This window comes from Calidris pugnax, unplaced genomic scaffold (genome assembly GCF_001431845.1).
Source record: "Calidris pugnax isolate Ruff unplaced genomic scaffold, ASM143184v1 scaffold157, whole genome shotgun sequence".
In the NCBI taxonomy this organism is placed as follows: Eukaryota; Metazoa; Chordata; class Aves; order Charadriiformes; family Scolopacidae; genus Calidris; species Calidris pugnax.
In genome coordinates this window covers 1,172,965-1,190,844 of record NW_015090992.1, presented here as the reverse complement: position 1 = coordinate 1,190,844, position 17,880 = coordinate 1,172,965, and the positions used below count along the sequence as shown (strand labels likewise).

General features: G+C 39.7%; 1 protein-coding gene across 1 annotated transcript in view; it reads left to right on the top strand.

Annotated features, from left to right (window-relative positions):
* MEGF10 (multiple EGF-like-domains 10) overlaps positions 1–17,880 on the top strand; it is a 99,862-nt gene that overhangs the window by 19,463 nt on the left and 62,519 nt on the right. Inside the window, exons 2-5 of the mRNA XM_014954815.1 lie at positions 6,295–6,426; positions 9,163–9,264; positions 10,652–10,752; positions 17,619–17,711. Coding sequence (XP_014810301.1) covers positions 6,311–6,426; positions 9,163–9,264; positions 10,652–10,752; positions 17,619–17,711 — 412 coding nt within the window. The 5' untranslated portion in view covers positions 6,295–6,310. The remainder of the gene's footprint in view (positions 1–6,294; positions 6,427–9,162; positions 9,265–10,651; positions 10,753–17,618; positions 17,712–17,880) is intronic.

The window sequence follows — 17,880 nt, the reverse complement described above, 5'->3', positions numbered from 1 at the left end:
TCCCTCTCCTTTCAATACTGATTTGAGGGAGAAGAGGACTGATAAATGGGTATATCATCCCTGCCAGCTTAACGGCTTCGGAAACTCTCCCTGTATGGTGAGAGTGTTGTATGGCAGTGTGTGGTGATGGTGGGCCAGAAAAAGTCTTGCTCTTCAGAGGTTAGAAGATCCTAGGGAAACTCTCATCTAGCCTCTTACAGTTAGAACAAATATTGTAAAAGATACTGCTGAGTGACTTGCAGGGAAATACAGAGTCCTTCAGGACCCAGTTTATTCTGGTGATGGAATAACACTGTGCTTTTGGGTCTGTACTGCAGTGTGATGCTGGGGTATGCAGTGCTATGGAGAGGACGGCCATCTGGGACCCTGCCACAGCACTCAGAGGCATTGCTAGTATAAGACTAGGTGTTTGCTGAGGGTTAAAGATTTCTGTTTCCTCCTATATTCAGAATTTCCTTATTTCATTCTGGAAATGGAACTGTCCTCATAATTGCAGTCCAAGAGATTGTTTGACACTTAGAAAACAAAATGCAGTGTGACAGCTCCCAATCTCTCCAGGCTTCCACCTGAAAATTTTCATGTTTTAGTAGAAGGTGCCTATTTCAAAATACAGTTTAACAGGTGCTCTCTGTTATTTAAGATCAGATCCTGTATTATTGCATTTATATTTAGAAGCAATTCAGCCTCTGAAATGATAGCATAATTTTAAAGGATCATGATGCTGTAGCTTTCAAAACAGGTATTTCCATGACTTATGGGCAAATAAAACCCAAGTTAACGGGGTCAGATTTGATTAAGCTGCATCAAGAGGCACTCTTGTAATCATAGAATCATAGAGTGGTTTGGGTTGGAAGGGACCTAAAGGGTAATCTAATTCCACCTCCCACTAGAGCAGGTTGCTCAAAGCCCCATCCATCCTGGCCTTGAATGCTTCCAGGGATGGGGCATCTGCAGCTTCTCTGGACAACCTGTTCCAGGGTTTCACCACCCTCACAGTAAAGAATTTCTTCCTAATATCTAATATAAATCTCCCCTCTTTCAGCTTAAAAACATGACCCCTCCATCCTATCACTACAACCCCTGATAAAGAGTCCCTCCCCATCTCTCCCGTAGGCCCCTTTTAGGTACTGGAAGGCTATTATAAGGTCTCCCTGGAGTTTTCTCTTCTCCAGGCTGAACAACCCCAACTCTTTCAGTCTGTCCTCATAGCAGAGGTGCTCTAGTCCTCGGATCATCTTTGTGACCCTCCTCTGGACCCGTTCCAACAGCTCCATGTCCTTCCTGTGCTGAAGGCTCCAAAGCTGGACACAGTACTTCAGGTGGGGTCTCACCAGAGCAGAGTAGAGGGGTAGAATCATCTCCCTTGACCTGCTGGCCACACTTCTGATCATGGTGGGGTCTGAAAGGATCATGCAGTTTAGGGCAGTATTGGTTTATCATTTAGCAAACGGTCATATTAGCTGTCTAGATTCCAGGCATTTTCTGCCAAGTAGTCTCAACGTTGCCAGATGGGTTGCCTATCAGTCTTTTCTGAGCTCCGATTGGCGACGATGCCTTTGGAGTGACATATTTAGAGGATTTGAGAAAAGACCAGTCACTTTATTTACATTTGCTGTGACTGTACTTCTTCAGGCAGTCTAGGGTCTGCGTGATAATGCTCCTATTCAGGTTAATTCATATTTGATTTACAAGTGAGGTTTCATGTGACAGAGCATCAAACTGATTTACTGATTTCCAAAGGAAAAACGCCTTCTGCTCTTCACCCATTAATTTTCTAATGTGATCAATAAAAGCAATCAGTTTTTTTTCGCAGAAGTTAACACGGGACTAATCATCATTGACAAGACTAGGTCAGGTTCAAATTCTGCTTTGCCTAATAGCAGTAGTGTAAGAGATGATTTTATAAACAAACTGTGCCCCTGGTAGAGGAGTGGAACCTCAGGGGTGAGGAGAATATAACGTTGTGAAAAACACTACATAGGAAGCGAAGGACCAAACAATTCTTCACCAGAATATCTTTAGAAAAAGCCTTTATCTCCTCTGGAGCTGTGTTTTCCAGCTGTAGGTAGCTGTCACTAAGCCTGTTATGGGGTGCTGGCTTTGTCATGCTCTGGAGAGTGTGAAGGCAGAGGCACCAGCAAGGGTCTCTGCAGTAGTGACAGGGAGGTTTACAATTCAGTCTGAAAGGTTAACTATGATGCCCAGAATGAAGATTTTTTAAAACAACATTTGCTGTACCTGCAGGTTAGTGCAATGAAAGGTAATTAAGGACAGCCCGTGAGATTACGGCCCAGAGAAGAGTCTGACATACCTGTGCCATATCACTGCAGAAAAGCAGAAATGACTGTTGTAAAACCTTAGAGATACCATGATAAAGTATGAAAAGCTCTTACTATTCTGCAGTTCATCTTCTAGCTAAATGGCATGTTCCTGCTGCATTTTTTATGTTGCAGTGGTAAAAATGCTTTTGCAACAGTAATGAGAGAGCTACATCAGCACATTTCCCTTGGTCTTGGGTCCATTATGTCATGTTGGCAATTGTATCGTACTATTCTCTGTTGCTCATGCAGTTCTAATCCTGCTTAATTCACCGGCAGCACTTGATTTTGCTGACCAAAAAATACTTGTTTGCAGCCTTGAGCAACCTTTACTTCTTTTATGTGTTGGATTGTTTTACCTTCCCCTGCTCCCCCAGTTCCCCTCATATTTATTTATCTTTTGTTATGACAAATCTAAGGGCGAGCAGTGTGCCCTGAATTTTGCTTGTGGCTCTGCTCTGGGTAAGTGGAGAGATTAGTTTGTAATTGTGTCTCAATTTTCACTACATGAAAGAGTAGCATTTGTTTGCCTTTTTTTGGTTATCTGTTCTTACTCCAGTTTTGATACTAAACTCTATAGCAAAAAAAAAACAACCCAAACCACAGCAAAACCTGTGCAAAACTGTCAACACAGTTGGTGGTGGTAGAAAAAGTGCCTACAAATCTCAGGTGACCGGTAGTAATGGTTAATGCTTTTTCATCTGCTGACTAGTAAGAGGAATGTACTTCATGTAGTTGCTCACATGGAGCAGCATTTTAGGGGAGTACCTGTTATTTGTGGCAGTATATTTTTGGGATACCTGTACACCTGTTACACCATATTAAAATGAGCTTGTTAGTAATTACAATGTGCCTCGGAACGATCTGATTAATTTTTTAATATGACTATTATTGGTGAATATTAATATCTTCATTTGATATAATAAACATATAATGAGCTAAATTTCCTTAATTAGATTACAGAAACTTAGGGGAGTAGTCTAAGGTTGTCTCATGCAGTTGCATTGGTTTCCTGTTAACGTTTTTAAGCCATGGGCCTGTATTAAAGTCCAGGGAAACAGGGAAGTCTCTGAGCTAAACAGACCTCATATTGCACAGGATCTGCCTGAAAGATCCTGCCCAAATGAGAGCAAAGATGCAGCTTTGTCAACAAATGTTTCTGCCTCGAACAGTATAAAAAATATAAAAAATAGGGGGCAATAAGGTTTTCCAGTTCTGTTGAGACATACACGTTCTGTCGTGGAAGAAGAAGACCTGACAGTAAACAGTAATGGGACAGGTTAAATTTGCTGTGTGGTTAGTCAGGTTGTGAAGTCAGATTTGCTAACCCCCATATGAAGTTTGAAAAAGGTCTTCTTTTTTTCCCCCCCCCCCCCGGCCCTGTACATGCAAACGTGTTGTGGGATATTGGAGAGCGTTTTGGGAACAACCATTTGCCCCTTTGAAGTTCTTTCTCGTTGAGGTCAAGGGTGCGATTCACAGTAGAAAGCTTGATGCCTGGTAGCAAAATTCCTGTTTATGGCTCAGGAACATAAATTATACAATATGCAGTAGGAGGTCAGAGGAACTCTCTTGTTTTAGCATGAGTTATTGACTCTCTCACACATCTACTAATCACTAATTTGCATAGAGAAAGCATTCTTCAACATGAGCATTTTCAGTACTCAAACCACTGATACTGTATATATGTAGATAGTGAAGATACCGATGCGTTACTGGGTAAGATAATTTAAGCAATATATAATAAGAAAAGTGAATCTCTGAACAGGGTATCTCAGTGCAAACTGTAGATGGCAAGAGTTAAATGAGTCATCTACATTTTTTATTGCTAATATAAACACTTTAGCAATGCTAATCAGTTCTACTGATTTTCTGTTTTGATTTTCCTTAATAATTAAGCAAAAGATCTGGAATGCAATCAAGTTTTACACTAGGGGGTTCATGCAAATGATTTTTTTTTTTAATTTTAAATTTTGTTGAATGTATCCAAAAGGAAAGTTACTGAAATTGAGAATAAAAGAAAAAAAAGAACTACAGTTTACAGTTTGCATAATCAAAGTGACTATTTTCAATGAAGGAAATTGTCACTTTGTTGAAATTATTAGCTTAAAATACAGCTGCTTTTACTGCTTTTTGAACAACTGCACATCGAATACTCTGCTGTGCAGTTCTCTGCATGAAGAGAAACAGTTACAGACCATGAAAGGTCTTTCAACAGCCCTGATTTTTCAAGAGGGATTTAGCAAAATGGGATCATCTCGATATTGTCAGATATCTTAAATATAATAGTTTCCTTTTGTGAGCTTTTTTATGCTGACTTCTGAAGAAGGTACTGTAAAAAACTATTTTATCTCTATTTTTTTTCATGGCCTAGTGTACTTTTTTCTCTTAAAATACAGTTATTTCCATGGTTTGATTTATTCTGCTCCATAGTATTTAAAGTAAGAAATTTCTATTTCTGATTAAATTACTTTGTTAAAAATATTTGTATTATTCCAAAACAAACATAATTATTAGAAATTACCTTCTTATTATACTACAGATTAGACTGAATGATCTCTTTTTTTTTTCTTTTGGTGATCTCTGTAGCCACGTAGTGTTAAAATTTGTGTGAAAATGAGGATATAAGGTCATACATTCACTGAAAGGGAAATACAGTAGCTTAAGTCATTACCCATTGCCTATTACCTGCATTCATGCTGGCATTTGTGGGTTAACGGCAGGTTGGATTAAAAGTGTTTTAGTATGCAAATTAAAGTAATTTGCTTGAAAACAAAGATAGATCTAGTCAAAGTGTTAGGATAATCTTTTAGATTTTTGTGTTGTTACCTGAATTTTTTATGAGCTGAATGTTTATTCTATGTGGGAATTGTATGACTGGCAAAGGAGAGGATATTTTTGCAAACTGAATTGGGAACTCAACCTTAAAGAGCAGTTTACGATGCGGCATAACATGCGAGTCTGTTAACAATGTAAAGCAAAGTCATGTAAACCCTTCCTCTGATTAATTAATTTGTTTGCATAAGAATTATAGGTTCGTTAGTGAAAGCACTGAGCCGCTTTTTTGCAAGCCCTGAGCTCCCATTGCACCTTCCGGTGCTGTCGTTCTGCAATTTGAAAAGCTGCTAAGGATATTATATATATATATTATATATATTGCATTTATATATTTGCATTTAAAAAACCCCAACACCGCCACCCCCTGCAGAACATCTTTATATTGTTTTTTGTTCCTCTGACTCGTGTCTCTCCATGTGCTGCTGTGGCCTGGGCCCTGTAGGAAGGGGTTTTTGGAGGCACCCATGTCAAGGCAGTGCCCAGATGTTAGGGTGCATCCTTTCCCAAGCAAACCCTGGGCATCACCCCGCCTTGCTGGCCTGGCCCCCCCCATGCTCAGACATCCTTAGGGAGGCCAGTGAAGTCAGTGTGTCCGTTGGGGGAAGAGGTTTTTAGGAAAGATGCTGTCTGGGATGGGGCAGCACGCGGGTTTTTGCGAGGTCAGTGTGGGCTGGAGGAGCTGGGGGTGCTGCTGGCATGGAGCGGAGTGGCACAAGCCCCTCCTGTGAGCAAGGGGTGTGCAGGATTTCTGATGGTGTGTCATCAGCTGAACTTTCTACTTGTGCTGCCTTGAGTGGATGCCAGCCTTTATTTTACACTGCAGCTCTGTCATTTGGTGTGGACAGACCGTCACTGAAGGGACCGAGCCTGGCTGCCTGCAGTTTGGTGAGAGCGTGGGACCTCTAAAATGTGGTTTGTTCACCCTCTGCCTGCCCTGACACTCGTGTGAAACTACTCCATTTGGGTTGTTCTTCCAAAACGGGCATTAAAGGGTGGCTGCTGCTAGGCAGGCAGTCTGTATTTCTTTAAGTATCTATTGCTTTATATCATATATATTGATTTTATATAACAATACAGTTTTAGCAGCTTTATTGTTTGTATAATACTGTTAATGTATTGTAAATATTTTTTCTTACAGACACCTTTCTGGAAATATGGTTCTTCCTTTGAACTCCTTTTTTGGCTTCCCTGTCATACTCCTGTATCATTGGATGGGGACAACTTTACCTTTGAATCTGGAAGATCCCAATGTGTGCAGCCACTGGGAAAGGTAACATTTTCTTCTGGAAAATGCATGATATGAATTCTGATTGTAATAATTCTGGTTCATTTTACTTGGCACGTTTTAAGTGATTTAAAGCTTTCAGTTGAGTGATGAACTGGGAAAAAAAAATTGCATTATTGTATGAGTAAAGTAAGTTCATGGATAAGTAAAAGACTATTTCATGCTGGGCTGCAATGCAGCCATCTTTGAACTAGAGATCGGGATGTAAAAAACACTACAGTGGCACCAGCAATGTTACACAACCATCTGGGTACAAGAAGTGAATAAAAATAGCTTTTTTCAATTAAAGTGAAAAGAAGCTCTTAATATGCAAAACATAATTAACCATACTGGAGTTTGGCCAAATTTGATTCTGCTGATTCTATTCAATATTCACAGAATCTGAAATAAGATTTGTTGTTTAATTTTTTTGATGAGGTTCAGAAATTTATAGCATACAGAAATATATTAATTAATTTAGTTGGTCCGATCATTCACCCAATTTCACATTAATTTCAAAGAGATTCCCACAATGGGTAGGAGAGATTGAGCCACGAGCATTTGCTCTGCTTCTTTTCCTGTGTAAAGGAAAGTAGTGAAACCAAGCCTTATGGTCTCATCATTATTATTATTACTGTGCCTGTGATTGATCAGTTACTCCCTCAGGCAGTCTTACTGTTCACTTGAGGATGTCAGTATTTCCTGCATAAAACTGTGTTTTATGTTTAATCACTGGGAGTGCTGCTAAGCCACTGTATATTTATTTGTGATTGCTATGGCTGAATCTTTGCAAAGAAAATTTAAACTTGTATTTACATTTTTATGAAGTGTCTCTATTAAAAAAAATCACTTAAGGACTTTCCCCAGGAATTTATCTGAGCTTCATGTGAAGAATTTGAAGCCTCTTTTCCTACTGTTGAGTACAGCTTGGCTTATATGAAGTATATGTATATGAAGTAGTTACCATACTAAATACCTGTTTACAGTATTCAGGCATGTGTCTGCCATCTTACTGGGTACTGTTCTATATTGTCTGTGCTTTGTTTACTGTTTTTATAGAAAAACGTGGTTTTGAGGGAAGCTACAACATAGTGAAAGCAAAGTAGGAAAAAAACCCAACTGTAACTATTTACATTGCATAATGTATTCTAAAACAAACTATTCAAAGTCTGCAGAAAGAAAAATACATCTAGAGAGCCTGCCCATTTTGTTGTGTGAACTTTTTTCCTTCTTCTGCCGAGTCTCAGAAATGGGGAGGAACTTGAAGTAAGCTTACTGAAACATGCACGCTGTTGCTTGAAGCAGGTGACAAAAGTACATAAGCACGAAAAAGTAAAACCCCGGGTACGAGCTGCTACTGCTGCTGTCACTGGCAGTGCTATAAGCTTTAAATAAATCCACCCCAGCCAGTAATAAAGTTTTTTGCAAGTGAACCACGGTCACAGCCAGAAGGGGTAGAGTGTGCTGTAACGAAGAGCGCAGAGCCTCGGGCAGTGTCGGCACCCCACCAGCAGTTTGTCAGACTCGGTGGGACAGCTGGATGGATTAGGGTTGCTTGCCTTCTTATGGGCGTAGGAAAAACAGGGAGTAAGCACTGGGCAGTTAGGGAAAGTGGGCCTGGATGTGTTTTCCTTCAGTGCAGCGATGACAGTAAGAAGGGGAGATCGCAGCTGTTCCCTGCAATAGGTGCTGAGAGGTCACGGAGGGCATCAGTGAAAGTGAGTGAAAGCTAGCTGGGATACATGCTTAGTAAAGTGTTTTGGCTGGTCCTGGGAATTAGTCCTACTACAGGAACTCGCCATGCATTCCTGTATTTTCTAACCCCCTTGTGCAACCAAGGACTGACTGACTGCCAGCACAAACAGCCTGCTGAAGAGTTTTCAAGGGTGATTCAATAGTTTTCCCTTTTGCAACAGGGCTGTTTCTCTTGCCCCACTGACAGCTTTGGAGGCCCTGGACTTCAGAGTGTAGTTTTATTTCTAGGAGACTGTGCCTATAGGACTTGAGTATAGTACTTCTGAAAAAATTTTTTTAAAAATCAGTGTTAAAAATATCCAGTAAACAAAATAATCTTTAATATTTTGTAATTTCTGATTGCTGAATAGGCTGCTTGATGGCATAATTGTTATACCATTTTTCAGTAATTATTACTTAGATGTATTTCTATGCTCATACCCAGTTAGTATACAAATATGCTGGCAGACCTTTCCATACCAAAGAATATGTTTTCTCTATGGATACAGCTACAGTTGTAAATATAAATTTCTCAGAAAATCCAATGAGATTTTTCTGGTTTTTATGATAACAGAAGAAACCACGTTTTCTGGCTCTTAACTAGTTTTACAGCTATCCAGTAATGTTAGCAAAAGTTTATTGCCATAGGAGAAGATGTACTACATATTACTTCAATTTGCTGCTCATTAGAAACACAGGTGGTTTGGGTTTTTTTAAATGTAGGCTTATATTACTTTTCTTTAAATGTCTAGTAGTACTATTTCATCCAATGAATTACACAGTAGAGACATGATTGCTCTCCACATATGTATTTTACTTTGCTTGGTGGAAGAAAAACCTTTCAATTGATATTTTCTGTTTTATAAAGTTAGTTCATCATGTTTTACTTAAACTTGAACTTTCTGTGAGTTTTTGTTGCATAAGTATTTTGTTATATTTATTCCTTTCTATACCAGGACTTACTTAAATCAGATATAATCAGTCTGCTTTCTGTCTTTCTCTCACCAGTTATTCAGTTACAGTGCAAGAGTCATATCCACATCCTTTTGACCAAATTTACTACACCAGCTGTACTGACATCCTAAACTGGTTTAAGTGCACACGACACAGGTGATGTATAGTTGTTAATCTTGTCAAAATGCTGATATTGTAAATATTTGTGAAGGTTTTGTATCTGTCGAAATAGAGAATGATATGTAGGATATTTTAGCTGTAGTGACTAGTTTGTCTAACTGCTGTCAACTGGAAAGTATGTGTCCAAGCAATGCCACAGACATTTTGTTATCACTTTGAGATTAATCATCTGATGGAGTGCTAACAGAAAACAAACCGGTTCGGAAAAAGCATGCAATGCACAAAATTAAATTCCCCAGACCCTGTGAGGTGTATTTGTCAGAAATGTCATGAGATACCCCTTGCTGCTTGCAACCTTGTGTTCTGGGAAAACCGTACACTACTTGAAAGGAAAATAAAAAGATTTGTTAAAGGAAACTCCTTGTGCTTGCAGACAGGAAGCAAAGGGAGAATGATTAAAAATTGGTGACAGCTGTAAAAAGCATTTTCCTCAGAGGAATATGCCCATAAGTATGAACTATCAGCAGTGGGAAAGGGTCCCTTGGGCACAGCAGCTGGAGGAGACAGAACAGTACGGGTAGTATGTAAAAAGCAGATACTGAGTTCAAAGAGAGATTACACTTTGTTTACCTGTGTCACCATTTATATATGAGCTGTTCCTTGCTGGGAGTTCAGACTATCATCTCAGGTGTTGAGGGGATGTGTTTACTGCTGGGTGGAATATGTGGTCAGCAGCCAGGAGAGTCAGGTGGAGAGATTTACAGACACGGTGTGGAGCAGACAGGAGAGAGCAGTGGGAGAGCTCACTTCTGATAAATACTACCTGCTCATGTCAGAAAGAAGCTATATTTTTGCAGTTCTTGATGGGTTTATATGCTGGTTTCTCTGTGTGCTGCTCACCACTGCCCTGCAGGCTTGTGTTTGGCAAAAGGCAGCCTCTCCCCTGGCAAGAGGCATGCAGTGCTGCCCAGGAGGTCCAAGCTCTCCCTTGAGCCCTTCCATCTCTGCCTTAACCAGAACTTCTCTGCCCCTAGAAAACTGACTCACTCTTGGGAGGATGATCCCCAGAAGTCTTTCCCTTGGAAACTGATAGCTGTAATGATCCAGCAAACTGATTTGTATTGTCAGCCTTTAGCCTCCATAGGGAATGCTAATGGCAAAGGCAGTGATGCTCTGGTTTGCATATTAGTTAAGCAGCCAAAATCCTTAACTCTTTTCCCTGCTGTCTGGCCACCCATGGACATAAGGCTTCTTGGGGAACCACTAGAACCCTTGAACTCAGCAACAGATAAATCAAGGTCTCTTTGACTTTTTTTCCTCTCCTGTTCTGATACCTGAATGTTTTTTAAAATGTGTAAGAATATATACTGTTTCATTTCTGGACCATGAGTTGTATGTAACTACCATTCATTCTTTTCTTTAGGATCAGTTACCGTACTGCCTACAGACATGGTGAAAAAACAATGTACAGGCGTAAATCCCAGTGCTGCCCTGGATTTTATGAAAGCAGGGAAATGTGTGTCCGTAAGTTCACCTTCTTTTTGCTTTGAAATCCTATACATTTATAACAATGCTGGTTTGACTCCTCTTTAACGAGCGACTTCTGGAAGCTGAGTTATGGGGGCTCAGTTATTCATCAGTGGTGCACGTGCAGCACTCGTTGCAGTCAATTGGTGTTGTGCATATGCAAATGACAGGATAATTGGATCTCAGATGTCTAAGTAACCTGCCTTGATGTGATTCTAGCTAATGATCATATGGAAAATGCACAGCACAAGTGTCAGTGCATTTTTCAACACAGTAAATAAATACAAGGTTCAAAACCAGAAGGTAAAGAGGAGTTTTTTCCCCTTGGCATGTGCCTTGGTTGTTCCCCATGCTTAGCCTCTCTTGCAGATACAGAGATCTGTTACAACTGTTTGAAGGTGGCAGTACCACCTTTTCGTGTGGCACATTCCCCCGTAAGTCTAAAGAGGGAAGAGCTGTGTCCAGAGCCTGGGGGTGGCCTTGGCTCAGCTTTCTCACTTTTGTATGGCTTTATGCAGACCTAGAAGGTCGGATTCTTAAAACAGTGTTCATTCAAGAGCATTGTAGAAAGGCAGAATGAAAATAGAGGAGGTGTTAATCCAGAGCCTTGGAAGTGTATGGTTAGTAGTTTAACACAGGGCTGTTCGAAGTCGTACAGTGTTCAGGTAGGGTAGGGTAGCTAAATGCTCGTGTTGGCATGACCAAGGGCAGGGAACCTGTGGTAGGTAAGCAAATGTGAAGGATAGCATATCCTTGGAGACGGGCAAATGCGTAGGGCTAAACATGAACTTAATTCAATAGTACTTCACATTGTTTGTCCCTGTGAGTGCACGTGCGCAGCATGGACCACAATGGTAAGTTTTGCAGAAGTCAGGGAAACAAATCTCTCAGTCGCTTCGTCTCCTTGAAAAACTGGACTCATCTGGGGCAATCATTTGTCTGTAATATCATTTGTGATGTTGACCTGTGAATATACTTCTATGAATTTTAGGAGGCAGAAAGGGTGTGCATGATAGTATATCCATTCCTTGCTTTTGCATCTGTTCCTCTAATAATGAGATTTAAAGAATCTGGAGAACCTTAACTAACAATGTCAAAGGCAGTGAGGCAATATAGTTGAATTTTTTCTGGAAATGCGGGGCCCTGGTGGGAGGCTGGAGCCTCTGGACTGCAGGGGCTGCCCTTGGGCTCACCGCCCAGTTTCTGAACAGGCAACCAACTGGCAAGCCTTGCCAAGAGAAAAAAGTGAAAAGCCCAGCTTACTGGGAAAGCCACAGCGTGTGAGCTGTTTTGGCGGCTGCTTTAGCTCCTTTCATGTGAAGCTCCATGTCACATTGCCGAGTCAACCCCGGGCTCGGCGGGGGAGCCCGGCAGCAAGCTCCCACCCACCCAGAGCGGGACCTGGACCCGGGCACAGGGGGAAGGCTGGCTCTCCAACAGCGTGTTTTCGGCCAAACGCCCTAAGGCACGCTGCTTTACCTGGTGGGTTTTTTTCTCAGCTGAGAACAAGAGAAATGGAGTCACGTTCATGGCTTCATTGCCTCCCTTGCAGTTATCATGACAGGGATGAAGCATAGAACTCAAGGCATGGAGAAACTTATCTAGGAAAACATCCTGTGAAATAACAGATAACAAGACAGCAATCCATTGGGGCTGGATTTTGCAACCCAGTTTAGGAGATGACAGTGTGGTGCATAAGTCTTTGGTCTTTACCGGTAAACAAGAGTCTGAAAATCACTATGAGTATGTGTGTTAAATTTATTTATTGGATAACAATGCAAAATAGTTTCTTAATTTGTGCCTCTCTGCTTGTTGGGATGTGCATTCTGGAAGTGACCGACAGGATTGATTAGTATCCCTGGAAAATTATACCCTGTGAGTGTCATAACACATCACACTATCCTCATTTATATTTTTGTTTTGCAGCACTTCCTGAAATTTGAAAACAGAGCAGTAAGATATTTGATTTAAAGTGTTTTGAAAAAGTGATGTCAAAATGATATTTTTAAAAAACAACTTTTTAGCAAAATGGATCTGTCTGAGATCAGTTTGGCAATTTTTTCAACCTTTTTCTTTTTAATGTGTATGTATTAGACTTATGATAACCAATTTCTTACTACATTTGTTTATTATATGAGCATATATATGAACGGTCATATTTGATTTTAGGTGGTATATAATAATATATGATAATAATTAAGTAGTATACTTTTTGAAGTATATAACGCTTCAGAAGTTGTATACTTCCTGAATTATATCATAAACTGATCATAAGAAGTGTGATGATGAGTCTCTTATGTGACTACAGCTTTTACATAGCTATAGTATATGTAGTAAATTCATTCTATATTAACATAGTAATACTCGGAAGCTTGTAAATTCGTGTCACATAGGATGTACTAATTTTTTACTGTTATTACGTAAAAAGATGCCAAATACTGATATTCAGGACATATCTGCTCTGACTCCTGAAGCAATTTTGGAATGCTTCAGACTTCAAATTATGTAAAAATAAAGATCCTTCAGTGGAGCTAACTACACATTTATTTCATTCAGTAATGGTTGACCCTGGAAGGCATTGAGAGACCTCCAGTCCTCATGATCTTGAACTGGAGCTGAGGACTCAGGGCAAAGGAGAAGACCGATAGTTAATAGAAGGTGGCAAATATTTCATGCTTCCTATTGTTTCAACCAACTTTCTTCATAGTGAACATGTACATAGCAGATGTGCTTTCCAATGGGGCAACTAGAAATACTTTCAGCTGATGTTGCTTGTCAAACTGTGGGTTTAGAATCTTCTTGTCACCTCTTTGGTGTGTATTTTGAACTATATTTTAAAGGTCTGATCCTATAAATGTTTCTAGCTTGAGTACCTTACCACTGTCAGTAGTCTTTTTCCAGTGATACTGTAGAATAATTCCCTTAACCAGTCACTGGTCCCCTAGAGGTAGTGCTTACTAGTGGTAATAGCACCTCACTACCTATGGGGGAGAGAGAATTGTTTGTCACTGCATAAAGAATTGCATAAATGTGCCAACCTCGTATTGCTAAAGTCTCTAAATGTTGTATTTGCCAAGGAAAAGAATGGCCAACAGCCAACAGACAGAGAAAAGCATTGGCTCAAATATATGTGGGGTTTTTTGAGTCTTATGGAGTCCAGTCTGAATTACAGTATATGCAAATAATGTTTAGATCTGACGGGGTGATCTGGATGCAGTTTATATGCAGATACAAAGATAAAATAATTCTGTTGAGTTCTGAAAAGGAACTTACTCCTGGCGTCAGAATGTCCATACCAGGTTAAGTAATTGACTTAGTCTTGTACTTATTCAAAGTAATTTACTGTCACTTCCTAATATCAGCATCAATACGTAGGAGATGTAGCAGATGGATGCTAGGCTGAGCTACAGACAGAGAAGTTTGTACAAAAAGTGCAATCTCCTTTTTGTTTTTTCTTTTTTCACATTTACAAAGTCCATTGAATTTTTAGCATGTTTCTGAAATGAAAGGATTCAAAGACTTTAAGATGTCTTCTGGTGGCTTTCTTGTAGGTTCATCCATGTGCAGGAAGTAGATTGATCCTAGTAGCATTTTGGTATCTTGAACATTAACTTCACATACAGTTTTTGACAGTGTAACACATTTCTAAGAATATTAAAGGAGAATTATGCTGGTTGAACTTTCTCTAGATATGAAATAGAAAATAAACCATTTATCTTAATCCTTAACTGGGTATCATTCACTTCAAAAGCAACTACTCATCAAGCATAGAATAAAAGGATTAACCAAAGGTTGTGTTCTTGCATACAGTATGGAAGTGGAGATTTTATCTGAAAAAACATATTTATAATGTAGTTTAAAAGATTAATGATTTTTATTTGGCACAATAAATGCCCAGGGACTTTATTTTAATTATTTTTGAGGAAGTTGAAGTTAAACCTTGTGAAATAGGTAGAAGAGGGGTTTTTTTTCTGTTTCTGTTTTTGTTTTTTCTGTTTCTGATATATTTCTTCAATTTTCTCTTTTTAAGGATTCAGTATCCAAATAAGGATAGAGTCATATTAGCAGAAATGCTAAAAATGAAGCACGGTCAGACATGCAGTATGGTTTCTTTTGTAGAAGGTCTTTTATCTGATAGAAATAATATGGAGATCTACTTATAATCCAAAAGCAGGCCCAGTTCAGATACTGCTCCAGTCTTCCTAATATGAATTGTCTGTGAAGTTGATAGGAATTTTGTTTAATAGATGTCAGGTGTGAAATCTCATGAAATCAGCTATGATTTCAGGTATCTGCTCATTTGATGATGTGATTAATTTGTTTAAAAGAAAACTAATTGAGAAACCATATTTGATTCTCTTGGTCATTTACTTACATGCAAAATTACAGAGAAAAAATTTCAAGCTTTTTTTATGTTAATTGATTTGTGCCTGGCTTTTCCAAATGAAAAAGCAATAGCTCTTAAATGCTAATTCCTTTTTGAAATATTATTACTAGAAATTTTGCTGTGTCTTCTTTTAACATCAGATATTGCCATGCACAGCTGTCTAAACGTTGTCTGGGGTGACTGATAATGAAATAAACCTCATGTCACTTTCTTAATCACAGGGAGCAAATTTACAAAATGCCATTCAGAAATTTCAGGTCTTAGGGTGTTCCACTCTTCATATACGCTCTGGTGCTGAAGTGGAAGCCGTATGGGGCGCAGGAGTTCCTCCACTCAGCTGTAATACTTCAAGTGGGTGTCACACAGGAGAGGCAATCTGCGTTCGCACGGCAGGCGGTGTGCTGCAGCCCCTCAGCACACAAGTAGGCATCTGAATTGCAATCTTCTCTTGAGCTGGAGCACCGTCTCCCTCTCTTCATTGGTATCGGTACTAGACACGTGATTGAGTGTCTGAAAGTGGCAGCTTGACCTAAAATTGTATTATACGTTCTATGCCTCTGGCGTGACTGGCTTAATCCCCCTGGAGTGAGCTCCCCTCCTGAAGCTGTGGGCTAGGGCATCTCTGCCAGCGTGTTGGCCAAGCCCATGCCTCACATGGCTTTCAGCTTGCTGCAATAATGGTGGCAATGGCCTGGGTGGGTTACACATGTCTTCTCCTGTTGATCCACTTTGCTGAGCTTCCCCAGCAGAGCATATTTGTTCAGCTGGGAACAGAAGGAACAGAAGCTGGTAACAGTGATTGCAACTGAGGTAGGAACAGAGCTCAAGCAGCCTGGTGGGCTTGTGTCCTGCGGATGGGGAAGCTCCTCCAATGGTACAGAAAGGCTGCTACATGGAATTGCACACACAGCAGCAGATATTTTATAGATACTCCAAGCTGGCTGAGACTCTATAATCAGAAAGAGTGAATCCACCTTTCGTTTTTTAAGAAAACGAAAGGATACAATTCACTGAAATAGACCTGTAAGTTGGATAAGGCAAGACGTTAGAGAAGAATTTGAAGGAAGCATTAAGGCACAGAAGAACAGGAGAGATGAAATGTAAAAAGAAGTACACAAGAGTAAGCTCAGATTGCTTTCCATATGATAGCTGATTTTTGCCTTGCAAATATGAGTTATGTAATTTAGTGCTGCCAGTGAATTCTTGGTGCTTCATTACACTGCTCAGTATCAAAAAGACTTTATGTTAAGTTTTTCAGCTGCACTTGCACGCAAGTATTTTCTTGTACCATGTCCAACAATTTCACAAAAAAACAAGAGAAAATAGTTTCTCTGTCCCTGATGTCATTCATGTCTTTTCAGCTTGTTCTAATGTAAACTATCCACATATAGTCCCATTAAACTTCTTGCAAACACCAACTTTGTCTTTTTCCCCATTGTTCACCTTGTATTCATTGGCATATCAATAGGATTGCTGTCATACTTTCTCTGGAAATGTTGGTACAAAGAAAATTCTCATCCTGTGCACATTTGTTAAGTTTTATTACTGTTCAAACTAGAAGGAAAGTATTACATTGTCTATATTTTGGAAACTTAAGGGTATGTTCATATGTTCGTGATGAATATGATGCTGGGTTACCAGTTGCTGGTTGCAGGTTCTTCCTTTTCAGCATATTGTATTTTGAGTGAATTACAACAATGTGCTGGATATTGAAGCCATTTAAGGTTTTTCTTAAAAGCTTCAGATAAAAACTGTATTTCAAAGAAGCCTCAGCTGTAGAAACATGTGCTTGCAAATAATAAAAAAAAAATTAAAGAAAAATTTCAGGGAGCTCTGCTTAGCACTTAGAATAAAGGTACAGTGATTCATAGGGTTTCTATCTCATGCCTTACCTTAATTATCATCACTGTTTTGTTGTGCTTTATTTGAACTGTGCAACCATTCAGAAAAATCAATATTAAAATACTGCAAATTGTATTTTGTCCATGCCGTTCCAAGAGAACCTCTCTTTTAATGCATGCAGAAGTTCTTCTCTTTTTGTTGGTGTGAGAGGTTGCTTCAGAAAATCACAGGGTGGCTGAGGTTGGAAGGGGCCTGTGGAAGTCATCCAACTTCCCTGCTCAGTCAGGGCCACCTCAGGTCTCTTGCCCAGGATCATGGTCAGATGCATTTCCAACCTATATCATGCTACAACTCTTTTTCATTAAATGTAGACTGTTTTCTCTTTGTGAAATGCAAAACTATTTGAGTAGCACCAATATGGTTTTAGTTGGAGCCTTCAAACTTAGGAGAAATAAAAGAAAGTGAAGTAAAACTTATTTGAAGAGATGGCATCAAACGTTAATACACTGTTTATTTTGCTTTTAAAAAATATTTGAGACATGAAAGACCTGGATGGATTAGGAATAAGTTTCGAATGTTTTTCTCAGTGCTGGGAGTTCTTCCTTAATTTTGTTTTTCTTTCCTTCTCTGACAGCTCATTGTGCTGATAAATGCGTCCACGGCCGTTGTATTGCTCCCAACACCTGTCAGTGTGAGCCTGGCTGGGGAGGACCCAACTGCTCCAGTGGTGAGTTTTCACCTGCTTCTGTCTGTCTTGGGCTCTTTCCACGGTGTTGTCCTCTCTTTTGGGGCGGATTGTCATCGATCCTCTGCTCGGGCTGCTGCTTTCTGGTCAGGGGGTTGTTCCGAGTTATCAGGTTTCTTGGTGTGACCTGGTTTTTTTTCATTTACTTGCA